This window comes from Rhinolophus sinicus, linkage group LG09 (genome assembly GCF_036562045.2).
Source record: "Rhinolophus sinicus isolate RSC01 linkage group LG09, ASM3656204v1, whole genome shotgun sequence".
Lineage (NCBI taxonomy): Eukaryota > Metazoa > Chordata > Mammalia > Chiroptera > Rhinolophidae > Rhinolophus > Rhinolophus sinicus.
Window position 1 is genome coordinate 19755606 of NC_133758.1, and position 23334 is coordinate 19778939.

Below are 23334 nucleotides of genomic sequence, written 5' to 3' on the forward strand. Positions count from 1 at the left end.
CGAGTAAGTCTGTACTTCCCCTCTTCCCCTGACCTCAGGGTTGAAAGGGCCATTTCTCTGTCCTATGAGGATGAATTAAAAACAAACAAAAGAATATCGCTCTCTTTACTTCTCTCTCTCTCTCTCTCTCTCTCTCTGTGTGTACACACACACACACACACACATTGTGGTCATTATGGTTTCAGTTTGCCTTTCTTTAATGATCAAGATTATGTTTATTTTTATTATGTCTTTAAGAATTAAGGATTATTGGCTTTTCCTTTTTGTGACTTGTCTGTTCATATATTTTGGCAATAAATTTTAATTTCTAACTTTTGGATACAGTTAGATTGGGCCTTAGAAGTTTAACTTAGTTTGCAATATATATGATAGGATGGATGAGTTGCGTATTATGTGAAGTGGCAATTTATTACTGCTTCTGGTATTTTTAGAAAATTAAAGGTGTCTGTGCATTGGTAGGAGAGGTGAAACTGGAGATGAGGTATAACATCAACAAATTTTGGGACCATTTCCCTAATCCATGAGGAATTGTGATTGAGTACCACTGCTCATGTTGTAGTAATAAGACTTAGAGAAAAAAACGCATATAAAAGGAACATCATTTATTAGCCAAATAAATTTTCTTTTCACTTATATAAACTGTCATACAATCTATAGTGCTCTTGTGGAAGACGTTAATGAAGACTTAACTAAATGGAGATATGTACCATGTTTAAGGATTAAGAAGACTGTCATAAAAATGTCAATTCTTCCCAAATTTACCAAAGACTGAAGGCAATTCCAATTAAAATCCCAACAGCTATTTTGGGGGTTTGGGTAAGGGGATCATGATAAGCTAATTCTAAAATTTTAATGGAAAAGGAAAAAAAAAACTAGTATATTAATAGCTAATGTACTTTTGAAGAAAAGGTGGTGTGTGTGTGTGTGTGTGTGTACTTGATTTATGCAGGTTTGCCACTTCAGAGCATTGGAGAAAGGAAGAACTACTTAAGAAATAATGATGGGAATAATTTGTTAGCCACTTTTGTCTATTTCTTCCCTTCTAAATTTGTCATACTTGTGCTGGTGCCTAGCAGTTTGAATTGTTATGGCTTTATAGTTTGTTTTGTTAATTACCTTTCTTTGTCAAGTATCTGTTCCTGTTCTCGTGTTTATTTATTTATTTATTTTTTTGATGTTTTTCTTAATTCACCCTAATTATCGAGAAAAGTATAAAGGAATGTTAGCATAAAAAGCTATAAAGTGAATAAACTGCACCTTGTAGGTCTGTGCGGGGAATATTCATAGAGGTTTCACTTGTGGCGTTGCATATGCTTTCGGTACCTTTGTCACTTTGTTTGAGACTACCCTGCCCCTCAGTGCTGGTATTTGATGTGTGACCTGTAGAACCTTGCCACTGGACAGGGTTTGAGGTAGCAGGTGCCACCTCATTGACAGAGTTAGGGATGGGATTACCTAGTTTGTGAATTATTCTGGACTAAAATGAATCTCTGTAGGGAAGACCCTGAATCCAAAGTTTTCTGATTTTGCTCACTCCTGGAATTCCTTGGATCCATATGTGTTGTCTTCAAGTATAGCCCATTTTTGCAGCCAAAAATTGATGTCTGCCAATTTTTTTAGAAACACTAAGGCCTGCAGGCCTAATCTAATCCTTTCTTACTGTAAACTATTTTTGGCACCAGAGTAATCAGATTTTATTAGAGCTTTTAGGCATGGTTGCAAAATCTTATTTAGATTCTTCAATAGTTTTTAACTTTTCACTCTATTAAAATTGCTTGTGAAGCAAAGGTCTGAAATAAAATCAAGACTAATTCAAGAGCAGAGTTTAAGTAATATGCTGTTTATTTTCCTTAATAAAATATTTTAAAACTATTTACGTGGCTGATTCTTTTTACATGTTTCTAAATCATAGCAGCAAAAACAAAAAACACAACTGTGTTTAGTATTTTTTGGTTCCTAGGAGTCCGAGTATCCCCTTATGAGGACAGGTTGCGTGTAGACACATTCATAACATGTGTCATGCTCGTCCCTGAGAATCGCTGGCCCGGATGACTTCTCCCTATTTATAAACTGTTGTTTATTCCTTTGTTCCTCAGAATACAATGATAATGATAGATAATGTCTCTTGCCCTCAGAGGGCTTATGATCTCTCTGGAAACCAGTAAGCCTGTAGTGACGTGTGATAAAGGCTGTTGCAGAAGAAGTACAGGGAAGCATGAACACAGCAGGTTCACCCATCTCATTGCCCGAGTTAGAATGGAACAGGTCTCTTGGAAGAAGTGGCACACATTTATGTCATTTATGTTTCGAAAGGTAATCCATTCCCATGGTTCATATCTCAGAAGGTACCAAAAGGACATTTAATGAAAGGTCTCCTTCCCACCCCTATGCCCCAGTCACCACAGTACTCCTTTCAGGAGGCAGCCAAAGAGAAGTGACCTCTAAACCGATTCCTGAGCCAGAGGAAAGGGAGCTTGGGAATAAGAGAGGACTGGTCCAGGTGGGGGAACACTGTAAGGAAAGCCCAGTGGTGAGGAAGAACATGTCAAGTGTGAGAAACTGAAGAAGGATGAAGGTTTGGGGGATTTGAGGGTTCAAAGGAGTTTTAACTTTGTCCTAATGTCAAATCATTGAAAGATTTTCATGAGAAAGGACGTAATCAGGTTTTAATATTCTTTTTTAGATTTTTATTAGGGAAGGGAAACAGGACTTTATGGGGGAACGGTGTGTACTTCCAGGACTTTTTCCAAGTCAAGTTGTCCTTTCAATCTTAGTTGTGGAGAGCGCAGCTCAGCTCCAGATCTAGTTGCCATTGTTAGTTTCAGGGGGCGCAGCCCACCATCCCTTGCAGAAGTTGAACCGGCAACCTTGTGCTTGAAAGCCCGCCCTCCAACCCCATGCTCCAACCAGCTGAGCCATCTGGCCACTGGGGAGCTGAGTGGCACCTCATTGACTTCATTCTAGTTGCAGAGGGCACAGCTTGCTGGCCCATGTGGGAATCGAACCGACAGCCCCGTTGCCCAGAGCTCGCGCTCTAACCAATTGAGCCACCTCGGCGCGAGGTTTTAATATTCTTATTGCATCATATTGCGGTAGTCATTGTTCTTTAGCAGAAATTATTACTTCTTTACTACACAGTTTTTTGTTTTGTTTTTAAAAATAATTCAGTTAATAGCACTTGTGTTTGTTTTTGTTTAATTTGTAGACAAAGACTTACAGACAGGTGTAAAAAAATAAATCCCCTTTTGCAACCCAGAACTCATCGTGCAGTATGAGTTTTGATACATATAAGAAGAAGCATGATAAAAAAAATAATTCAGTCATAAGATCAGGTATACATGTTCTAGACACGTAAAAAGTTAGAGGGTACATGGATACCCTCTAAATGTGGGATGGTCAGGATTACAGGATTCTGGAAAGTATTTTGGAGGGCTTGGAATGTGAACAGAGTCCTGAAGGAGGTGGATGATTTAGAAGGGGAGCGAGTAAGAGAGAATTCAGACACTTTTGAAAAGAGCATGGACAAAAGCATGACGGCAGGACACAGGTCTGTGTGTGGGTGTGGGCCAGGGGTGCTACTGGGCTGCCTAAAGCAAAGCGTTCATCACGGGGCCTGATCTGCAGGCTGGAGCCCTCCCTAGTGTTGGCAGGTGGTAGGAAGAGATGGAGGAGCCGTGGTGTCTGTAGACGGAATTTAAAAAATTATAATTTTATTTACTTTTTGTCTGAAAAACAATATATCCCTATTCAAAATGCAAAGGATACGAAGGTTATAAAAGTGGCAAGTTTCCTTCGTCCTCCCCTATACCCAGTTCTCTTCCCCAGAGACAACCGATGTTATCCGTTTTCTTAGATGTCCTTTTAAGGGATGTTTCATGCTGTTTTTAGTCCATTTGGGCTGCTTGAACAAAGCACCACCGACTGGGTAGCTTATAAACAACAGGAATTGATTGCTCACATTTCTGGAGGCGGGAGGCCTGAAATCATGGCACCGGCATGTTTGCGTGACGGCCCGCTTCTGGTACGCAGCCGGCAGTCTGTGTTCTCACAGGATGGACGGGTGAGCAAGCTTTCTGGGGTCTTTCTAATAAAAGGCACTGATCCCATTCATGAGGGTGCCACCTACTTATACAATATAGCATCACCTTTGGGGGTTAGGATTTCAATATATGAATTTGGGGGGGGTGGTTACAAGCATTTGGACCATAGAACATGCACATACAAGAAAATTTGCAGGGGGTGGCCGGTTAGCTCAGTTGGTTAGAGCCTTGTGCTAATAACACCAAGGTTGCCATTTTCATCCCCGCATGGGCCACTGTGAGATGTGCCCTCCTTAAAAAAGGACAACACCCAATTGGAACAACAAAAAGAAAAAAATAACCTTTAACAAACAAACAAACAAATATGCACATACATCCCCCAAATTTTAGAGAAATAATAATGTACATATTCTGCACTTTGTGCTTTTTTTTCATTGATTAAATCTTGGAGAGCCTTCTATATATTAGCTTCCTCATTCTTTTTGATGGGGCATACCATATTATGGCTGAATATACCAAAATTAATATAGCAGTATACTTTTACCATTTGGAATGCTGTCAGTGTGTTATTACGTATGTTGCGGCAGTGAATAACCTTATACATATGGGTAGAAGTGATTCTTGTGCTGTGAATGAAGTATGATCAAATGGCTTCCATTAATTCTTCCAGTTTATGTTGGAAGGACATGAGAAACAAATGTTATAGGTTGGGAACAGTTTTTAGGGAGCACTGAAAGTGCTTACCAACATAACTTCATGGCATTTCATAGTAAACTGGTAAGGCTGCTCAGGTTTAGTGGCCTGGAGTCTCTGAAGGGCGTGGGGGTTCTGACTGCAGAGGGATGAATGGGGAAATCAAAATCTGTCTGCCTGTTGCCCAGTTTTAGCACACCTGTTAGAAAGCTGAGGGACTGTAGGTTCTTATTGAGTGGATTTGGTGGAAAGTATTGTTTTAGAGAGGTTTCTACTTAGGTAGAGCGAATGATAGATTGGCAGGAACAGGAAAGAAGAGAAACTAGGCCAGGAAAAACCAGAGGGTGGGCAGCTGCAGTCATGTAACCACCATGTAATGAAGGTGTGAAGTTCTACATCCTTATAAAACTGATGTGTCCTAACGGAGCATTATTAGAATAATATATTTAAGAAGTTCTTTTAAGTTGATTTTGATTTGAGCATTAATACTTACTGAGCTTAGAGATGTGGATTTGAGAGCGGTGCTGAGCAATATAGTGACAGCTTATATACTTATTAAGAGTGAGAATCGTTTTACTGAAAGGTGCAGTGATTTGGGGTGAAAAGTGAAGAATGGAGGCAGTGAAGCATGGTAGGAGAAGCATAGATCTTGAGCTGGACCGACTTTGTCTTGCATCTCAGCTCCACCACTTCCTAGCTTTGTGAACTTAGGCAAGCTACCTCATCTCATGGAGCCTGTAGGTGCTTCTCTAAAATGGAAAGCACAATACCCACCATTGAGATTTGTGGGAAGGATAAAACACCAGAAGGCGTGTAAAGTGTCTGACTTTCCTCTTCTTTCAAGGAGTAAATACCATTCATTTAAAAAAGAGCAAGAGCTCTGTCTTGAGAGTTAGTCTAAAATATTTGAGGGATGAAAATAAGCAGCAGATATATAACCAATTTTCTGATGACTGCTTTATCCTATTGACTAAAAATCCTATGACTCTTTTGAATTAATTGTTCAGCTGTTTTAAAAATTAGGACAGACACTGAGTATAGTATTATTTGTGCTGACACAATGTCCTTTTTATGAAGGCTACTTTTTAGAAACCTTACTGCATTGTGAAAATTGTATTACGCATAGTGAGCACTAGATGGCGCTCAAATAAGGCAAGAAGGCAGCTTTTGGCACAGTCACACAGTCGCTTAAATTCATCTTTCTGAGTACCAGAGTAATTAATGCATGTTCATTTTTAGAACCTTAAATAAGAAAAGCGCAAGGCAGGAAGAAAGATAAAAATAACAATCAGAAGTAACCACTTTCAACATTTTGGTGTATATCCTTTCAGTCCTCATTTAAAAATGTTTGCATCATGTCCTACACATCGTTTAACTCACATTTCCCGTATTTTCCTACAACATAATTTTAAATGGTTGTAGAATAGTATCTTATGGCTGTCCATAACTTATTTAACTAACAGAACATTTCGGTTATTTCTTATTTTTCATGATTATATATAAAACTCGGATAAACTTCCTTGTAGCCAAATGTTTGTGCATATCCCTAATTATATAGGTGGAGTGAGTTCTTAAGTAGTTGATTTGCTGGTAAAATAATCTTTTAAAAAAAATCACAAGTCTTTCATTGTAGAAAAGTTAGAAAATACAGAAACAAAAGAGAAAAGAGTCATATATTCTCATCACATAGCGATAATTACTGTTATTTTGGTATATATTCTTCGATACATTTTTTTTCTAATGCACATACCTATAGGTCGACATGTATTTATATCTGTCTTTTCCCCCCACAAGTATGGGATTGTACTGTATTACTGTTATCTAACTTTAAAAATTAATGATTTTATATGATATATTTCCCTTTCGGTAAATGTGAATTTCAAAAGTTTATTTATCAAAAAATAGTATTGAATGCCTCCCATTTCCCAGACACTATTTTTAAGGGCTGGGAATCTTGCAGTGAACATGAGGGATGAGGTCCCAGCCCTCACAAAGCTTATATTTTAGTGGAGGAGTTGAGCAATAAACAAGTAAAAAATAAACATTTAAAGTCATTTCAGGAAATACCAAATGCAATGAAGAAAATAAAAGCAGAGCAAGGTCATGCAGAGTGACAGGATGGGAGCAAATATAAGCTGCAGATTTCTTTAGATAGAGGTCTCTGGGGAAGAAGCATTTAAGCAGAAACGTTAGTGAAATCAAGGAGTGAGCCATGTAGGTTCTGGGGAAAGAGCATTCCATGTAGAGGGAAGAGCAGGTATAAAGGGCCTGAAGCAGGAATAAGTCCTGCATGTTAGAGGAGTCGCAGAAGTCCAGTGTGGCAGAACAGTGAGCAAGGAAATACATTACATCGGACTTTTGGCCATTTTAAGATTTCTTATGCCAGAGATGAGCATGTTTTTGTTGTTTTTTTTTAAAAAAAGGGAACACCCGTTTTGTTTTTTTTACCTTTTTATTGGGGAATATTGGGGAACAGTGTGTTTTTGCAGGGCCCATCAGCTCCAAGTCATTGTCCTTCAATCTAGTTGTGGAGGGCACAGCTCACTGACCCATGTGGGAATTGAACCGGCAACCCTGTTGTTCAGAGCTCGTGCTCTAACCAACTGAGCCATCTGGCCGCCCAAGATGAGCATGTTTTAATGTCGGTATTTGGGAACTGAGTCTAGTCTGCCATAATTTACTAACTTTTATAATATGTAGACATTTTACTCACATAGTTTGCTTTATTGTGGTCGAATTTACATAACAAAGTTTACCATTTTAAGTGTATGATTCAGTGGCATTAAGTACACTCCCAATGTTGTACAGTCATCACCACTGTACATTTCTAGAACTTTTCATCATTTCAAACAGAAACTTTGTACCCATTAAATAATAACTCCCATTTTTCCTTCCCCCAGCTCTCGGTAACAACCTCTAATCTACTTTCTGTCTCTATGAGTTTGTCTATTCTAGGCACCTCATATAAGTGGAATCATATAATATTTGTCATTCTGTGTTTGGCTAATTTCACTTAACATAATGTCCTCATGGCTCATCCATGTTGTAGCATGTGAGAATTTCCGTCCTTTTTAGGCTGAATAATACCCATTATAGGTATGTACCACATCACTGTTTGTTAAGCTTCAGTTTGTTGCACTATCTAAAAAATTCTTTTAAATGTCCTTCATTCCTCTTCAGGATTGTTAAGTTCCAGTTACCAGTCTGATTTTTCTTTTAGGGATCTGTCTTATATTATAAAATATATATAAGTGTACATTCAGCTAAGAGGCTTGGTTAATGTAAACATCATCATTAATTTAGCAATTATTTATTGAACACTTACTGTGTGCCCGGTGTTGGGCTCATTGCCTGAGGGGTGCATTCCCTCATTTAGTTCTCATCTGCAGTCTATGAGGTAGGTACTGTTATTATTTCTGTACGAGAGAAAACAGACCTAGGGAGGTTGTCCAAGGTCACACAGTTAGTAACTGGTGTGGACCAGATTTAAAACAGGTTTAGGTAGCTCCAGAGATGAATTCTGTTGGCCATCATGCTACACAATCTCCATTTGGGAGCAGAATCACAGATCGAGCTTCAAATAATGGTTACAGCTATAACATCAAATTATATGATAATCTCTGAGGAAAGAATCACCAGATTATGTATTCACATTTTCAAGTACTTTCAAAGCAATAGGTCATAACGGGTACTTTATGTTTGAGTGCCATTATTTATAATGTAAATTAATAATTCTTTACAATGAATACATGCAAGCTGATGGATAATCTATCCAGTATTTTAACGTTGCTTTGAGTGGTGTATGTCTGCTCTCTGTTTAAAGGGAGCTGCCTGAATGATCCTTTCTCAGAGTTTCTTCATCTGTTTCCTCAGCTGAGAAACAGGAAAAGAGACTTTTATTGAATTAGGTCACAAGTTTTTCACTGACAGAAACAATTAAGTGATTGTAAAATTATTTTTTTCTTTGAATTTTTGATGCCTGACTCTACTTCTGTATTTTTATTCTCTTTGGCACACTGTATGTGCACTTTTATTAAAACTTTTCAAGTTGAAACCATCTGCTCTGTTATTGAGGTGGGACTGGGATAACTACGAAACCATCTTCTAAACCCTTTCATCATGGGTTTACTTGAACAGTGACCAAAATAGTATATTAGGCCATTTTACTAAGGGAATAAGTGATTTGAGACTTTTTTTTGGCATCTTATTTTCTCAAATTGACGGACCAAAAGAAGTTCAGTTTTTACACCTTGAGTCAAAACTTTTATTTCCTGTTCTTTCATTTATGCCTTTCTATGCAAAATCATTTTAGAAGACACTTGAGTTTGCCCAGGGTTGATCCCTCCCCTAAACCAGAAGTTTACGTGGGGGGGGGGGGGAATGTAACCAGCTTTGTTTAAAACATTAAAACAAAGGGGTAAGTTTTACTCCAAGTGCACCCTTCTTTTCTTTTCTCACCGTGTTGACTGGAATCTGAATTTGTAAGTCATTTTTTCTGTTACTTTTTTGAGAAAATAAATACAGTATATCTTGCATGGTAGTTGCTGAAATTTTGACACTTTAATAGTTACAGTTCCTTTCATTTTGGCAGTTGAATGACAGCATATGGGATTGTCTGTGAATCGCATGACTATAAATACCTTTATGGTTCTGCTTGGTGCATTAAAAATTGCTATAATAAATTTATATGCAGTTTTTATCCTTTGACTTTTTCCTATGAATAGGCCCTTTTAAAACATTAACATTCCCAGTGTTTAACCACTGAATGGGCTGATTCTAGTTCGTTTTTTGAATGATTTCTGTAATTCTCTCTTTGCTAAGGTAAGGAGAAAAAAGTCTTCAGAAATGCTTCCATACTTTTCTGAATGGTTACTTGTTGATTTACCAAGGTTGTGTTTTAAACTGACAAACATTATGTAATTTGTCAGAGTATGTATATTGTGGGCTGAAAATGACATTATTAATATAAAATGTCAATTTTTAAATCATTTTATGGCAGAATTTTCAGTGAAAGGGACTTAGCATTTTCAGTGTTTATTTTATGAACTTCATAATTATAGTTACTTTGATTGTTCAGCAAATGTATGGTAAAAAAATCTATGTGTAATTTTCCCAATAGCTTTCTGCCCATCTGCTTTTCATTAACAGATTTGAACTATGAGTTTATCATCTTTCATTATTGAGATTCACATGTTAGACTGGTTTGCTTACAAGTAGGATAAAGCCAGTCTAAATTACTGAAAGCTGTGAATCAGGGAATATATAATTTAAAAATTTAGCTTCCTGATCAAACTATAGTTTATGATTTCATACCTGTTACAAAAAAGTCATCTATTGTCCTACCATCTTTGTTATTAGACTTAACATGTTTCTGTTTTCTTCCAGTTATTATTCACATGCATTTTACATGATTTTTTTTTTGGTGGGGGGGACAAAATTGCAAATCTTTATTGAGAGCATTTTAACGGTCAAATTTCCAACACAAGAACAGCCTGTATGGTTTCAGCTCATCTTCGTTTAAACCTGTGATTGCTCTTCCCCTGCTTCCAGCATTTTAATGGGCTCTAGATTTGATAGTCTCTTCCCCTTGACGTCAGGACCATTTTCACACTCGGATAAGCCCATTCCTGTTGAGTCGCTTCCAAGGCAGGACCTTGGACCAGGTGCTCCTTGCACTTCTCTCTCTTGATCAGGAGTCAATACCCTGACTCTTAGTTGGTGGCTTCTCTTGTTGACTTTGCTCATCACTGGGCTACCACAGACCCAACCGGCTTGGAAGACTTTTGATCATCCCTTGTTTTTCTAGGTTTGAATGTTGACCTTGGTTGCTCACTCGTATTTCCCAACTTAAGGTCCTCGGATGACTGATCAGAGCACCTACCAGTTAGTTGAGTCTCGGCCAACCAGAAGCAATTTTACATGATTTTAATCATAACATAGATGTAAGTTTTATAATGGATAATACATGTATGACACAGCTTCTTTTAGGTATTGATAGATGTTCCAACTATTAGGTTGGTGCAAAAGTAATTGTGGTTTAAAAGGTTAAAAATAATTGCAAAAATCGCGATTACTTCTGCACCAGCCTAATAGTGGCAGTGTGATATTATGTGTGTTTGCTTTAATAAAAAGTAGCTAAATTAAAATTATTCATATTGAAAGAGTATCAACTGAAAGTTAGATCTTCTTAGCTTCTCTTTCTATCACCTATACAGTGATAGTTTCCTCAATCTTTCAGGGATTTTAAAAGAAATCAAATGAAATAATCAAGGTGAGAGAACTTTTGAGTACTATGTACCTAGGTCTATACAAATTGCAAGTTATATCTAATCAGCAAGTTTATTTGCAGACCAGCAAATAATATGCTAAAGTTTTTAAACACATTTCTTTTGTAGAAGGCTAAACAATACTTTCCCAGATCTCCTCCCTTTTTGAAATACTTTGCTTAAAATGTAACATGAAAGTCAGTTTCAACTTAATTTTAGCCACATAACCCCAAATTCTAAGTTAGTAGAGTTCAAATTAATGACGTTCTGCTAAGAGTATACTTAGTTGCAATTTTTAGTTTTTAAAAATTGATTATTTTCTCTGTAATGTAAACAATTTTTAAAAATTTGATTTTATGTGGAACCCAAATACTTCTGTATTTGAGAACATGATAAGACTTCTTAGGTTGCAGTGTTGTTCTACAACCAATTGGTAAGCTTCTTTTCTAAGATTATGTATTATTTGATCTCTTTTTTCGTTTTTTAATCCCTGAGGGCCACACCATGACCTGGCAGTGTCCCTCGGTACCTCGTTAAAAATCCGAAGTGTGGACAGATGCAGAACGACACAGATAGGTTGGTAGAAAAGAAAAGAGAGAGACGAAAAAGAAAAAAAATGTTGGCTGTAGGAACTGCTATCGGCCACACTTCCTTCTCGTGCTGTGTAGTGTGGGCTCCGTCACATAGGAGCCAATAAGGGCATCAATTAAGTTATGAGCCTAAGGCTGCTGCTTCCACTCACGCCAGTGGGGAGTGTTTTACTTGTCAGTTGTAGCCTGTGTGACCTGTTATACCAGCTACTAAAATATTGTCCATCACTCTTACATATTTTTGATGTGTGACAATTATCAGATAGGTATTCAGTTTCTGAGATGACCCATTTTATATATTTATTTTGGTTTTGGAAACTTGCATTCTTCAACTACAAGCTTCATATGAAATTCACTTTTTTTGCCTACCAACAAATGTTCTTTCTTGTTTATTTGTCAGTTTTGGAAAACTGCTTGCCACCTAACAGTGTTACTGTGTTGGTGAGTGAAGGGATGCACACACACTGTAACACTCAGCTCCAGTCTTTTTATTTTTTCCTTCACAAACTAATGGCAAGGTCTCCATGAGGCTGTGGTGGAGAGCAGATCTAACCATCAAGGCCAGGGTTGTTTCTCTTCTCTCCTGTCACCTCATGAATTGTGGCTGATGACATTTGGAGGCATTTGCTGCATAAGTAGCTGATACAGTCAATCATCTGTTTTTATAATGAAAAAATATCCACAATTTTTGACTTAATATTTGCTATATTTTTTTCTTTTTCTATCACAACTGAACTTTGCTGTGTCTTGTTCACTGTAACATTGTTGAAGTTAAGGCCAGAGTTGTTTGTGGTATCAGAGGATTGTAACAGAGTTGAAATTCAAAGAAGTTGTAAACTCTCTGTACAATAGTTCTTGATATGCCCGCCCCCTCTATGTTATATAATGCAAAAATTTGACTGCTTGATACAGTGAAAGAATTTAGGTGATGTTGAATAGAATTTGCTTTAAATTTACAGTAGTATAATAATTTGCCAATTAGACGTCATATCTTTTATGAATTTGTATAGGCCATTTTAGAGGAAAAAGAAAATCTGTATTTGTCCTAAAGGTTCTTATGTATGCTTAATGTCAACACATTCTTATCTGAGTATAAAGATCATTGGATTTGGTGTAAAAAGACGTGTGCTTATAATTTTGCAAATTTAGGAATATGTGTGGGCTCATAGGCCACGGTTATATACTTTTGGTAGAAATGATAGTTGATGAAATCTTTCTCTAATGTAATTTGCAATAGTCATCAGAACAGACGTGTTCATTTACCTAGCAGTTCTATTTCTAGAGGTTATGTTAGGGAGATTATTGGACAAGTTCGGAAATACATGTAGAAAGATACATGTGTAAAGATGTCCATTGCAGTGTTTATGATAGCCAAAAATTGCTAACAACCTAAATGTCCACCAGTAAGGAGACTGGATAAATAAACAGCAATGGTGCCTCTGCACGCTGGAACAGCGTATAGTCATTAAAAACAATCCTATGTTCATAGACATGGGTAAAGGTCCATAGCATACTAAGTGGTTAAAGCCAGTTGCAAAACTATTCATAGAACATAATCTTGTTCAAGCAAAATTGTGTATATGTGTGTAATTTAAAACTGTGTATATTTGTATAACTCTTGCATAGCTTCATTTTTATGATTTCAATTTTTAGGCTTGTTATTTTGAAATAATTATAGTCACAGGAGGTTGCAAAAAAATGTTCAGGGAGGTCACTTGCATCTTCACTCAGTCTCCCCAGTGGTAACATCTTGCATAACTATAGTTTGGTATCAAAACCAGGAAGTTGACATTGGTACAATCCACAAAGTTTATTGCATTTTCAGCAATTAGTTATGCATGCACTCATTTTTGTGTGTATGTGTACACTGTACAATTTTATCACATGTGTAGACTCATGAAACCACCAGTCAAGATACTCAACTCTTTCATCCAGCAAGGCTCCCTTGTGCTTTGTCTTTATAGCCACACCCGTTCTTCCTCCTTCCCCATCTCTAACCCCTGACAGCTGCTAATCAGTTTTCCATCTCAATAATTTTGTTATTTCAAGAAAGTTGTTACGTAAGTGGAATAATACAGCACGGAACATTCTGAGATTGGCTCTTTTCACTCAGCATAGTGTCCTTGAGATCCATTCAAGTTGTCTTGTGTATCAGTTGATTCCTTTTTATTGCTGAGTAGTGTTCTGTATTGTATGTGCCTTAGTTTGTCTCAACAGTGACCCATTGAACGACATTTGGATTGTTTCTAGTTTTTGGCTATAATGAATAAAGCTGCTATGAACATTGGTGTACAGGTTTTTGTATGAACCTAAGTTTTTACTTCTTTGAGATAAATGCTCAAGAGTGCAATTGCTGGGTTGTATGGTAAGTGCACGTGTAGTCGTATATGAAACTGCCGAACTATTTTCCAGAGTGGCTGTATCGTTTTACATTCCCACCAGTAATGTATGTGGGATCCAGTTTCTCTGCACCCTTGCCAGCATTTGATGTTGTCACTCTTTTTTTATTTTAGCAGTTATGATAGGTGTGTAGTGTTACCTCATGGTGGTTTTAGCATGTTTCATTTTTACAATAATATAATATACAAACCATTTCCTTTTAAAAAAGAAAAATTACCTCGATTTAAGTTTCTGTTCTGCCACTTATTAAAAGTTACTGAGAATTTTTGTTAGGTGAATAAGGAATTTTGATATCGTTTGTAATCCACTAGGGTTATACTTGACTGTAGTAAAACATTCATGTAAATAAAATCAAAGCAGATCACCTATACTTGTTTGATACAGCTGTTGGAGACTATTTCAACGTGTAAAAATACGCCAAAAATTACTAAATTTTGTTTTATATTTGCCCTCTCTTCCATGATAGGGAAGATTGGTAAATTACTTGTAAGATATATTAAGGAATAAATATAAACAATTTTGACTGTTTAGTACTTGTGGTTTTGCTTTATTGCTGTTGGGTGAGGGAACTCATATTTATTGAGCTATATGCTGGGCATTTTCCATACATTGCTGTGTAGTCCTTACAGCTATCCTATGAGATGGTGGCATCCTTACCTCCATTTTACAGATGAGGAAACAGACTCTCAAATTAAATAATTTGTCTAGGTCATGTCGATAGGAAATGAGAAAGCTGGAATTTAAATATGTGGCTTCAAAATCTGTACTCTATCCATTATACCAGGGGTGTATGTTGTTTTCAGTGTAGGCCGGGCTGCATGATTGGAAATCCACACAGCCAGTGTGCATGAGTTTGTTAATTGATGGTAGTGGTCAAGTTGAGAGAGAGGTGGTACACTGGTGCGTAAGTATTGAAAGTGACCAGCCTGTGACTCCGGTGGATGCAGAGATATTCTTTTTTTTTTTTTTTTTTAAGATTTTATTGGGGAATATTGAGGAACAGTATGTTTCTCCAGGGCCCATCAGCTCAAAGTCGTTGTCCTTCAATCTAGTTGTGGAGGGCACAGCTCATTGGCCCATGTGAGAATCGAACTGGCAACCCTGTTGTTAGAGCTCGTGCTCTAACCAGCTGAGCCATCTGGCTGCCCCACAGAGATATTCTTTGTATTTGTATTCCTTCCAGGTGTTCCAATTTGGTATCTAACTTTAGTGGAAATAAACTAGAATTTTTAAGATTACGTACTTGTCTGTGTTCTGCTTTAGTTAGTGGTTTATCCAAGTTTGCTGGCCCAACACTTGGCAGCAGTGGTTAATTATAGTGGTTGTGATACTTGGTTAGGTGTTATCATATGCAGCATAGAGGCATTCTTATTATTATTAACATCTTTTTTTCTCTTTTTTTTGCCCTAACAATCTCAAGATGGTTGTAGCCAGGGTCAGACATTTAACCATTGTATCCCTGGGGCACCTTGCTGCTGCTGCAAGAGTATGTTAGTGTGTGTTTTTGAGTCTGTGCTTAATGGCTTCCCATTTCATGTACGATAAAATTTAAACTCCTTAAACATGACATTAAGGTCCGTCATGCTTTTGCTCTATTTTACTTGTTGCCAAGTTACTTAACTTTGTCATGATGTATGTTGGTGTAGCCAGCAGAGGTGCCATAGGTTACATTGATTATTTGAGATATAACTGAGAAATAATTCAGCTGTATTATTGGTATTTATTGGGGAATTTTGTCGCTTAAGCTTTCAGAGAAGCCTGTGGAGAGAGTGAGGTTGAGGTTGATGACAGACAGATCTCTTTTGAGGGAGATTCTCTTCATGAAAACAATGTAAGGAAGGGAACAGACTATAGCCCAGAGATGACAGTGGTAATGTTTAAAAACTTCCCTCTAGTTGTGAAAATTGTAATGATCACTTCCTCGTTGAATTATCTTTACGGAAGAAGCCTAGTGAAGGTTCTTAAAACTGTGGAAAAATCCCTAGACTGGCTTCACATTTTCTTGTGATATATGTGTGTGTTTTTCTTGGGCATTGGGCATAGCTCTCCAAGTCCCATCGGTCTCATTGTTCATTGGGCTGTCACCAGCAAAACTGAAGCTCCTGTTCTGTGACTCCATCTGTTTATGTTGCTGCTGGAATAATACAGTGGCCAAGCCCTGAGAAGGAAGAGCCTGAGAGGCTGTCACCATACACGGATTTGCTTCCGACAGAGCCATTGGATCAATATGGTTGTTTGTGTAGATTTAGCTCATTTAGCAAAAGTTTGATTAAGAGATTACTAGTTTTAAGTATTTATCTTTAGCCTAATGTCAAATGTTATTGACATTTTTCAAATTGACCCGGACTAGTGGAGTTTATGTATGCATACAGTAAGTTTGAAGTACTCTGTGTGGTACTAATTTATTTAATCTGTATTGGTCTATCTGACTGCTCCATTTTTGCCCCCTTTTTCCATGCTCCCAGTGCCCCAAATCTGTCTTCAGAAACACCATTGGGTTTCTAATTGTAATTATCTTGGAAACATTGGCAGATTCTGCAGCCCCATTTTAGTTTTATTTACTGCAAATGATGATTTGTTAGTTGCCTGCTGCCAGAACATCTGAGCTCATTTGTTTAACTAAAGCAGTGCTGTGCAGAGATGCCTATAACACGCAGCAACAGTTACCAACCATCCCAGTTGCTTGCCACCTCATTTTAGCTCTAAATCAAGCAAATGGGAAAGAAGATTATTCTTAAAATGTTCCAAGAAGTTTAGAAAATTGAAGGATGGAGGGATGGGAGGAAAGGAATTCTATTATAAGTGTGTTGCTTTTGGCAGGGGTGTGCCTGGCTGATTTTCTTTGTAGAAATAAGTAACGCTTCAGAGTGCAGAAATTGCAGGGACATTGCAACAAACAGAGATCTGTGAATCCTTTATTTGATAGGTAATTACCAAGCGTTTTTCTTCTGGCTGAACCACTGGACCAGGCATGGTGGGGGATACATGAGTGGGTGAGACGTTTACCCTGTTCTCACGGAGTTTATCATTTGGACACTCCAGATGCTTCTGACTCGAAGTGGTGATTGTTGAGGAGGCAGTGGCCTTGGTGCTTGCTGTCTCAGATCATGGCCGTGTGTACAGCACATGGAGTGATGGGCTGAATCACAGAATGGCGGGTGCTGGCTGGCTCACCACAAGAGGGAGCTTTCCAAGAGAGGTGGGCTAATTCCCAAGGTTTTCTTGGTCATTCAATGACAAAGAAATCAGACTGCTTCAAAAAGATATATTATTTTTCATTTGGAAACAAATAAATGTCTTTAAAAATATTTTAATAAAAATTTAAACTTGAGGGCAGATCTCACCTTAAGGACTGGAGAGAGTGAAGGATTTCTTGAGTGATGGGGAAATAATTAATTTTTCCTCTGGTAATGAAGTGTCTGACAAAGGCATTCATTCATTCAGTGCCTTTTTATTAAGTGCCTGCGTTGTACCAGTCTGGAAATGCTGTGATGAACAAGGAACCCACAATCTGGGAGCGGGGCACAGACAAATAATTGGGCAGTCTTGCTCCCATGTGCTCAGTTTTATGATTGGGTGCTTTTGAGGCGGAATAGGCTTCTCACCTAGTGTTAGGTGATCAAAGAAGGTTTCTTGAAAGAAGTGATGTCCCATCCAATCTCACTGAGACATGTTAGGATTAATCCTTTTTTTAGACTAATATTGTATTACCAAATCAGAACCCTTCTTTGGTTTTGGTTTTGGGGACACTCAATACCTTTCTGTTGAGAACAAGTTGAAAAACTGAACTCTGCTCATCAGCCATCTAGCATATTTCGCCCAGCTTGTAGTTAGCCCTTCTCCAGTGTTGATTAACCTCTACTTCCCAGAACAGGCCAGGCTTTCCGTGACTGCCATGCCTTTGCATATGCTACTCCTTGTGTCTGGAAAGCCCTCCTCTTTTGTCTGCCTGACTGATTTCTCTTACTCCTTCAGAACAGAAAGTTGCTTCCTCCAGGATGACTTCCTGGACTTCCTAGGTTGGGTGTATCTCCGGTGAGCTCATGCACAGGTCTGGGCTTAATCTTCATGCCTCCCCTGTGCTGAATAGTCTGTTTGCTGCTTCGTTCCTCCATGTAGCCTGGAGACAGAGACAGCATCTTTCAAAGAGCCCAGCATGACCTGGGCACCCAGGAGATGTTTGTTGAATGAACAAATTCAGAAGCTTTTGAAGGTTATAGCCACATGTCTATAATTGAAGCTCTTGGTTCCAGCCAGTTTTAAGAGAGTGTTATTGACTGAAGAAAGTAGAAGCACAAGTGAAACAGATTTTATGCATGTGGTCTAGTTATTAACCTCATAAAGCTCTTTACAGTCTTTTGCATTTTATACCTCTTTACTTTTTTTTGCCTGAGTAACCAATAAACTGAGTAATTCACAGTTCCCACTTCTTGCCAACTACTAATGTGTATTATTAAATCTGACCAGAGTGATTTATTAATTAGAACTCTTTTGGTTATTAACAAAAATCAATTTGATTTAACATATGCCAGAAAGGGGGGCTTATGTGATGAAGAGACAGGGGTGTCTCATAGACTCCAGGCTCAGGACACAGCTAGGCTTCAAGAAGAACTGGTCCCAAGGTTCAAAAGGCCAACAGGAATCCTGAGAGTGCCTTCTGCTCATCGCTGCTTCTCTCTGCAAAGCCCCTTTATTCATCTTTCTTACTAAGCAGCTTTCTCTGCTGCTCAGTAGGTGGAGGATGGCTTCCCATGACCCTCAGCTTTGTAGCCAAGTACCAGCCATCGGAAAACGTGTCTTGCCACCTCAATTCCAAATTCCCCAAGACTCTGGTGTGGCTTACATTAGATGTCTATCCCCAATCCAGTCAGCCATGGCCATGGAGAGGGGCTATGCTGAGCAAGCCTGTTAGCCTCTGCTCACCCCTGAGGCGGAGATGGGAAGATAGAAGAAAGGGATTGGAGGACGGAGAGAGCTGTTGCAACGCGGGCAGACACTCTAAAAATACAACATCTTGTACGGTGATAATGTCTTATTTCTAGGTTATTTTGGCTAAAAGAATTTTAATCTTAGACGAAGCTTAAAAATTTAACTTTGAAAAGATATTGATCTTTTTCAATATAAATATAATTGGAGATTCTTAAGGTAATGGTATATCCACTGAAGTAATTAGTGGGTCTTAGCTTCTTATACATGATACTGTCTTCAGTTGCTGGGAGACAGGTTCTAGAGCAGCTCTAATAGAAATATGAGTAGAAGGTGAGACATACATATAATTGAAAGTTTTATAGTGGCCACATTACAAATGTAAAGTGAAACAGGAGAAATTAATTTTAATAATGTATTTCATTTAACCCAACATATCCCAAATATTATAACTTCACGAACATAAGGATTAATAATGAAGTATTTTCCATTCCTTTTAAGTCTTTGAAACCTGGTGTGTATTATACATTCCAGCACATCAGTTTGGACTGGCCACGGTTCACACTACACGTGACCAGTGGTTACCGTGCTGGACAGCGCAGTTCTAGAGATAGCTGAAGCGATCAGTGTGCTTCCACGGTTTCTCTACGATAGTCTTGTCAGAAGCCTTACTGCTTATGGATCTTCTGTTTTTAAAAGTGTGCTTCAATAACAGCCATGAACCCTAGGACGTCGGGATTTTTGAAGTAACCATAGAAGAGTTGCCATGTGGAGGATTTGCTGTGCCATATGTATTGGCAGAAAAGAACACGTAATTTTTAACCCAGTCACCAGACTCTGGAGCTGGTTCTTGTTTTCCTGTACCTATGATTCCTGCAATATTACATAAACTCCTGGGAAGTCTCAGTTTGCTTATCTATATTTCTTCCTTCCTTTCACTCATTAGGATGGATGGGTGGTAGGGACAGAGCAGGGGGAGGAGAGGAAAGGCAGGGAAGGAAGGCAACTCTTCTATGGCTACTTTAAACATCCCTGTCTCCTAAAAATACTGGCACGTTTCTAAATAACTGTAACCCGGTATCATTACTGCCCTCACAAACAGGCAGGAGGGGCCCTGCCTTTGGTCTGTACTTTGGAGCACCTTTATCGCATTTTTCTAAGTTCCCCCAACCCCACCCTTCCTCCCTACCCCAATCAATGCCTGAAAGGCAGGCTGCCCTGAGCTCTTCTGTTTTAGGAATCTCATATTGAGAAGTATAGTGAATTTTTAAATTACATTGAAAATAGAAGCTTCATTTTATTTTGCTGATTTTATTGTTCACCACTGTATATCATATTTTCCTTCTGAATTATTTTTCTCTGATTTATTTTTATATATTCCTTTAAATGGTGAGTACGTACATATTTAGTGTGGTAATTATTAATTATCTTTCTTCTATCTCTACAGTACTGAGTTGAAGCTCTTGGAGGAGGCAACTATTTCAGTCTGCAGGTCTTTAGGTAAGCGGGAAAAGTGGATGTGTGTGTGTGTATGTATGTACCGTATGCATATGTATATGTGTGTCGACATTTATTTGAAAATTTCTGTTATAAATTTTCATAGTGTAATATTAATTGCAGTAATGGAGTAATGTATTCTTGATGATGAGGAGGATGATGATAATTATTATTATTATTATTTCTCTTCATGGTGTTCATTGGTGCCACTAGAATGTACCATTCAGTCATTAGCAATAAGACACGTGTGGTTAATTTGCAGTCGTGGTAATAGACTGTGAAGCCATAGACCCTCTTGTAGCTTATTCTTTTTGTGAATTTTGAAATGTGGAGAAAAAAATAAACTAGAATAACTATTGAGTTAGTTTTGTAGTTGCATAGACAATTCACATAAAATATAGGCTAATTCGTCCTGTGATTTGCCAACTGCACCAACTGTATTTCTGTTGTTGGCATGTTAACCGGAGTTATTATTCCTCATTAATAGGAAAATGTCTTAGGAAGCTTCTTGAATTAGTAATAACTTGATGTTTTGGTAAACTGTACAGGCTGTGGAATCATTTTATAATCTTCATTTCAGCTCTGCTACTTATTAGCTGAGCCTTAATTTCCTCACCTAAATTTCAGTTTTCTTGTGAAGAAAAAAATCAGATAACTTATGAAATATCCAGTATAATGCCTAGCATCTTATCATTAGTCACCATTTATATCAACAAATGTCACTTTTTTGGGGTCTTGTTTCTCAAATGCTTTACTTTCAAGTAGGTAGCAATTGGAAAGGAATGTGTATGCTTTTAAAAATGTAGATAATTATACTCACATTGCATTGCTGCTTTGAAAATTAGAGACAATGTGTCTGTAAAATGCCGAATGTATAGGAGCTTCATATATGATCATGACATTCTGTTTTGAAATCAAGCTATATGGATAAGCACCACATAAGCTCTATGGCTAACTCCCATATAAGTTAGTTTGCCATAGTCTTTGAAGAAATAGTTTTGCTTTTAAAAACAAATTAAGTTGGCAACAATAGGAGTGTTATTGTAGTAGTTGCCTTGAATTTTGCAGTTATAACCATAGATTGGAGGATTTTGTGCTGAATAGAGCTGGCTTTCAAAAACTTATGGGGCACTTTGACGCTGAAAATTAAAGAATTTTATGTAACCGTGTTATCAATGCAGTTATGATGATGGCTTTTAAGGTGACCTTGGATTTTTATAAAATAACATTTTAAATTGGAAGTAATATTTACTCACTATATATCATGTGGAAAGCATACTAAAATATGAATAAGACAGTAATTGCTCATAATTTCACTATCCTCACAGAGCCATTGTTAATATTTTTGTGTATTGACTTTTATTATTTATTTTTTGGATATACATTTTCATAGTGTCTAATACACATACACAATTATTTTAATTTGTGTTTTCCACTTGACATATACTTGTGTCATTATATATTTAAAAATACTTTTGGGAACAGCAAGAAAAAAAGATGCCAAAAATTCCAACAGTACAGTGGTACGGTTAAAATAAAAATCTTCTATATTTAAAACAGGAAATCACTGCTAATCGTTTGTGATAAGATTTTTTCAGAGTATTCTATGTGTATAGATTTATATTCAGTTTTATATAAATGGTATTATTTGTGTGTGTTTTTCATTCTGCTGTATTCAGGAACTTATTTTCACGTCAATAATATATAAATGTATATCAGCTTTTAAGGGCTATATGGATATACAATAATTCTCTTCATTTTATTGTCTGAAAATGTTTTTATTTTTTTTGTTCACTTTTGGAGGATACATTTGCTGGGTGTAGAATTCTAGCTTGGAATTAATTTCTTTCCCATACTTTAAAGATACCATTCTGTCATTTTTCTGGCTTCTCTCATTTTTGTTGAGATGAAAGCTGTCAATCTTAAATTTTTTCCTTTGAAAATAATGGATTTTTTTCTTCAGATGCTTTTAAGATTTTCTTTTTGTCCTTTGGTTGTTAGCATTTTAGAATGATATGCTAAGGAGTTGTTTTCTTTGTGTCTTTGCTGTTTGAGGTTTGTAGAGCTTCTGAAATCTGTGGGTTGGTGTCTTTCATCAGTTTTGTAAAATTCTCAGCCATTATTGGTTTATACATTGTTTGTATCCTATTCTGTCTCTCCTCTCCGACCTCTGTTATACTTCTGTTAACATTTTCATTGTGTCCCAAATGCCCGTGAGTCTGTGTGTGTGTGTGTGTGTGTGTGTGTGTGTATTTTACATTATTTTTTTCTCTCTGACCTTTATGAGTATGTTTTATTTAACCTGTCTTTAGTTTACTATTCTTTTGTTGTACGTCATCTTCTATTAAACCCATCTATTGAGATTTTTAAAATAAAAATTTAATTTTAGAATAGCTTTAGATTTACAGGAAAGTGGAGAAGCTATATCAAGAGAGTTCCCATATAACTCTCATAAGTGTCTCTTATTGTTAATGTCTTACATTAATATGGTACCTTTGTCACAACTAAAAAAATCAATGTGTATACATTACTGTAACTAAACTTGACACTTTATTCAGATTTCACTAGTTTTGTCCTAATATTTTTTACTTTTCCAGAATCTCATCCTGGATACCACATTACAGTTAGTCCCATGTCTCCTTAGCCTCCTCTGGTCCGCACCGGTTTCTCAGATTTTCCTTGTTTTTCATGATTTTTAGAGTTTTGAGGAGTACTGGTAGGGTATATTTCAGAATGTTCTTTGATTTGAGTTTGTTTGATGTTTTTCTTATGGTTACACTGGGGTTGTGGGAAGAAGAAGACCACAGAGGTAAAGCACTGTTCTTAATGCATCATATCAGGGGTACATGTTATTAACATGAGCTATCACTGATGATGTTGACCTTGATTACTTGGCTAGAGTTGTGTTTGTCAAGTTTCTCC

The 23334-nt window shown here is 37.3% G+C and overlaps 1 protein-coding gene and 1 non-coding gene across 5 annotated transcripts in view; both read left to right on the forward strand.

The window, feature by feature from the left end:
* Positions 1 to 23334, forward strand: part of DYM (dymeclin) — a 269770-nt gene that overhangs the window by 17018 nt on the left and 229418 nt on the right. For all 4 annotated transcript variants that reach the window (XM_019721433.2, XM_074340000.1, XM_019721409.2 and 1 more), the window contains exon 3: positions 20363 to 20415. In XM_019721433.2, coding sequence (XP_019576992.1) covers positions 20363 to 20415 — 53 coding nt within the window. The remainder of the gene's footprint in view (positions 1 to 20362; positions 20416 to 23334) is intronic.
* Positions 3174 to 3302, forward strand: LOC141567022 (small nucleolar RNA SNORA40). The gene has a single exon (XR_012489422.1). It is a non-coding gene; the product is annotated as a small nucleolar RNA SNORA40 (small nucleolar RNA).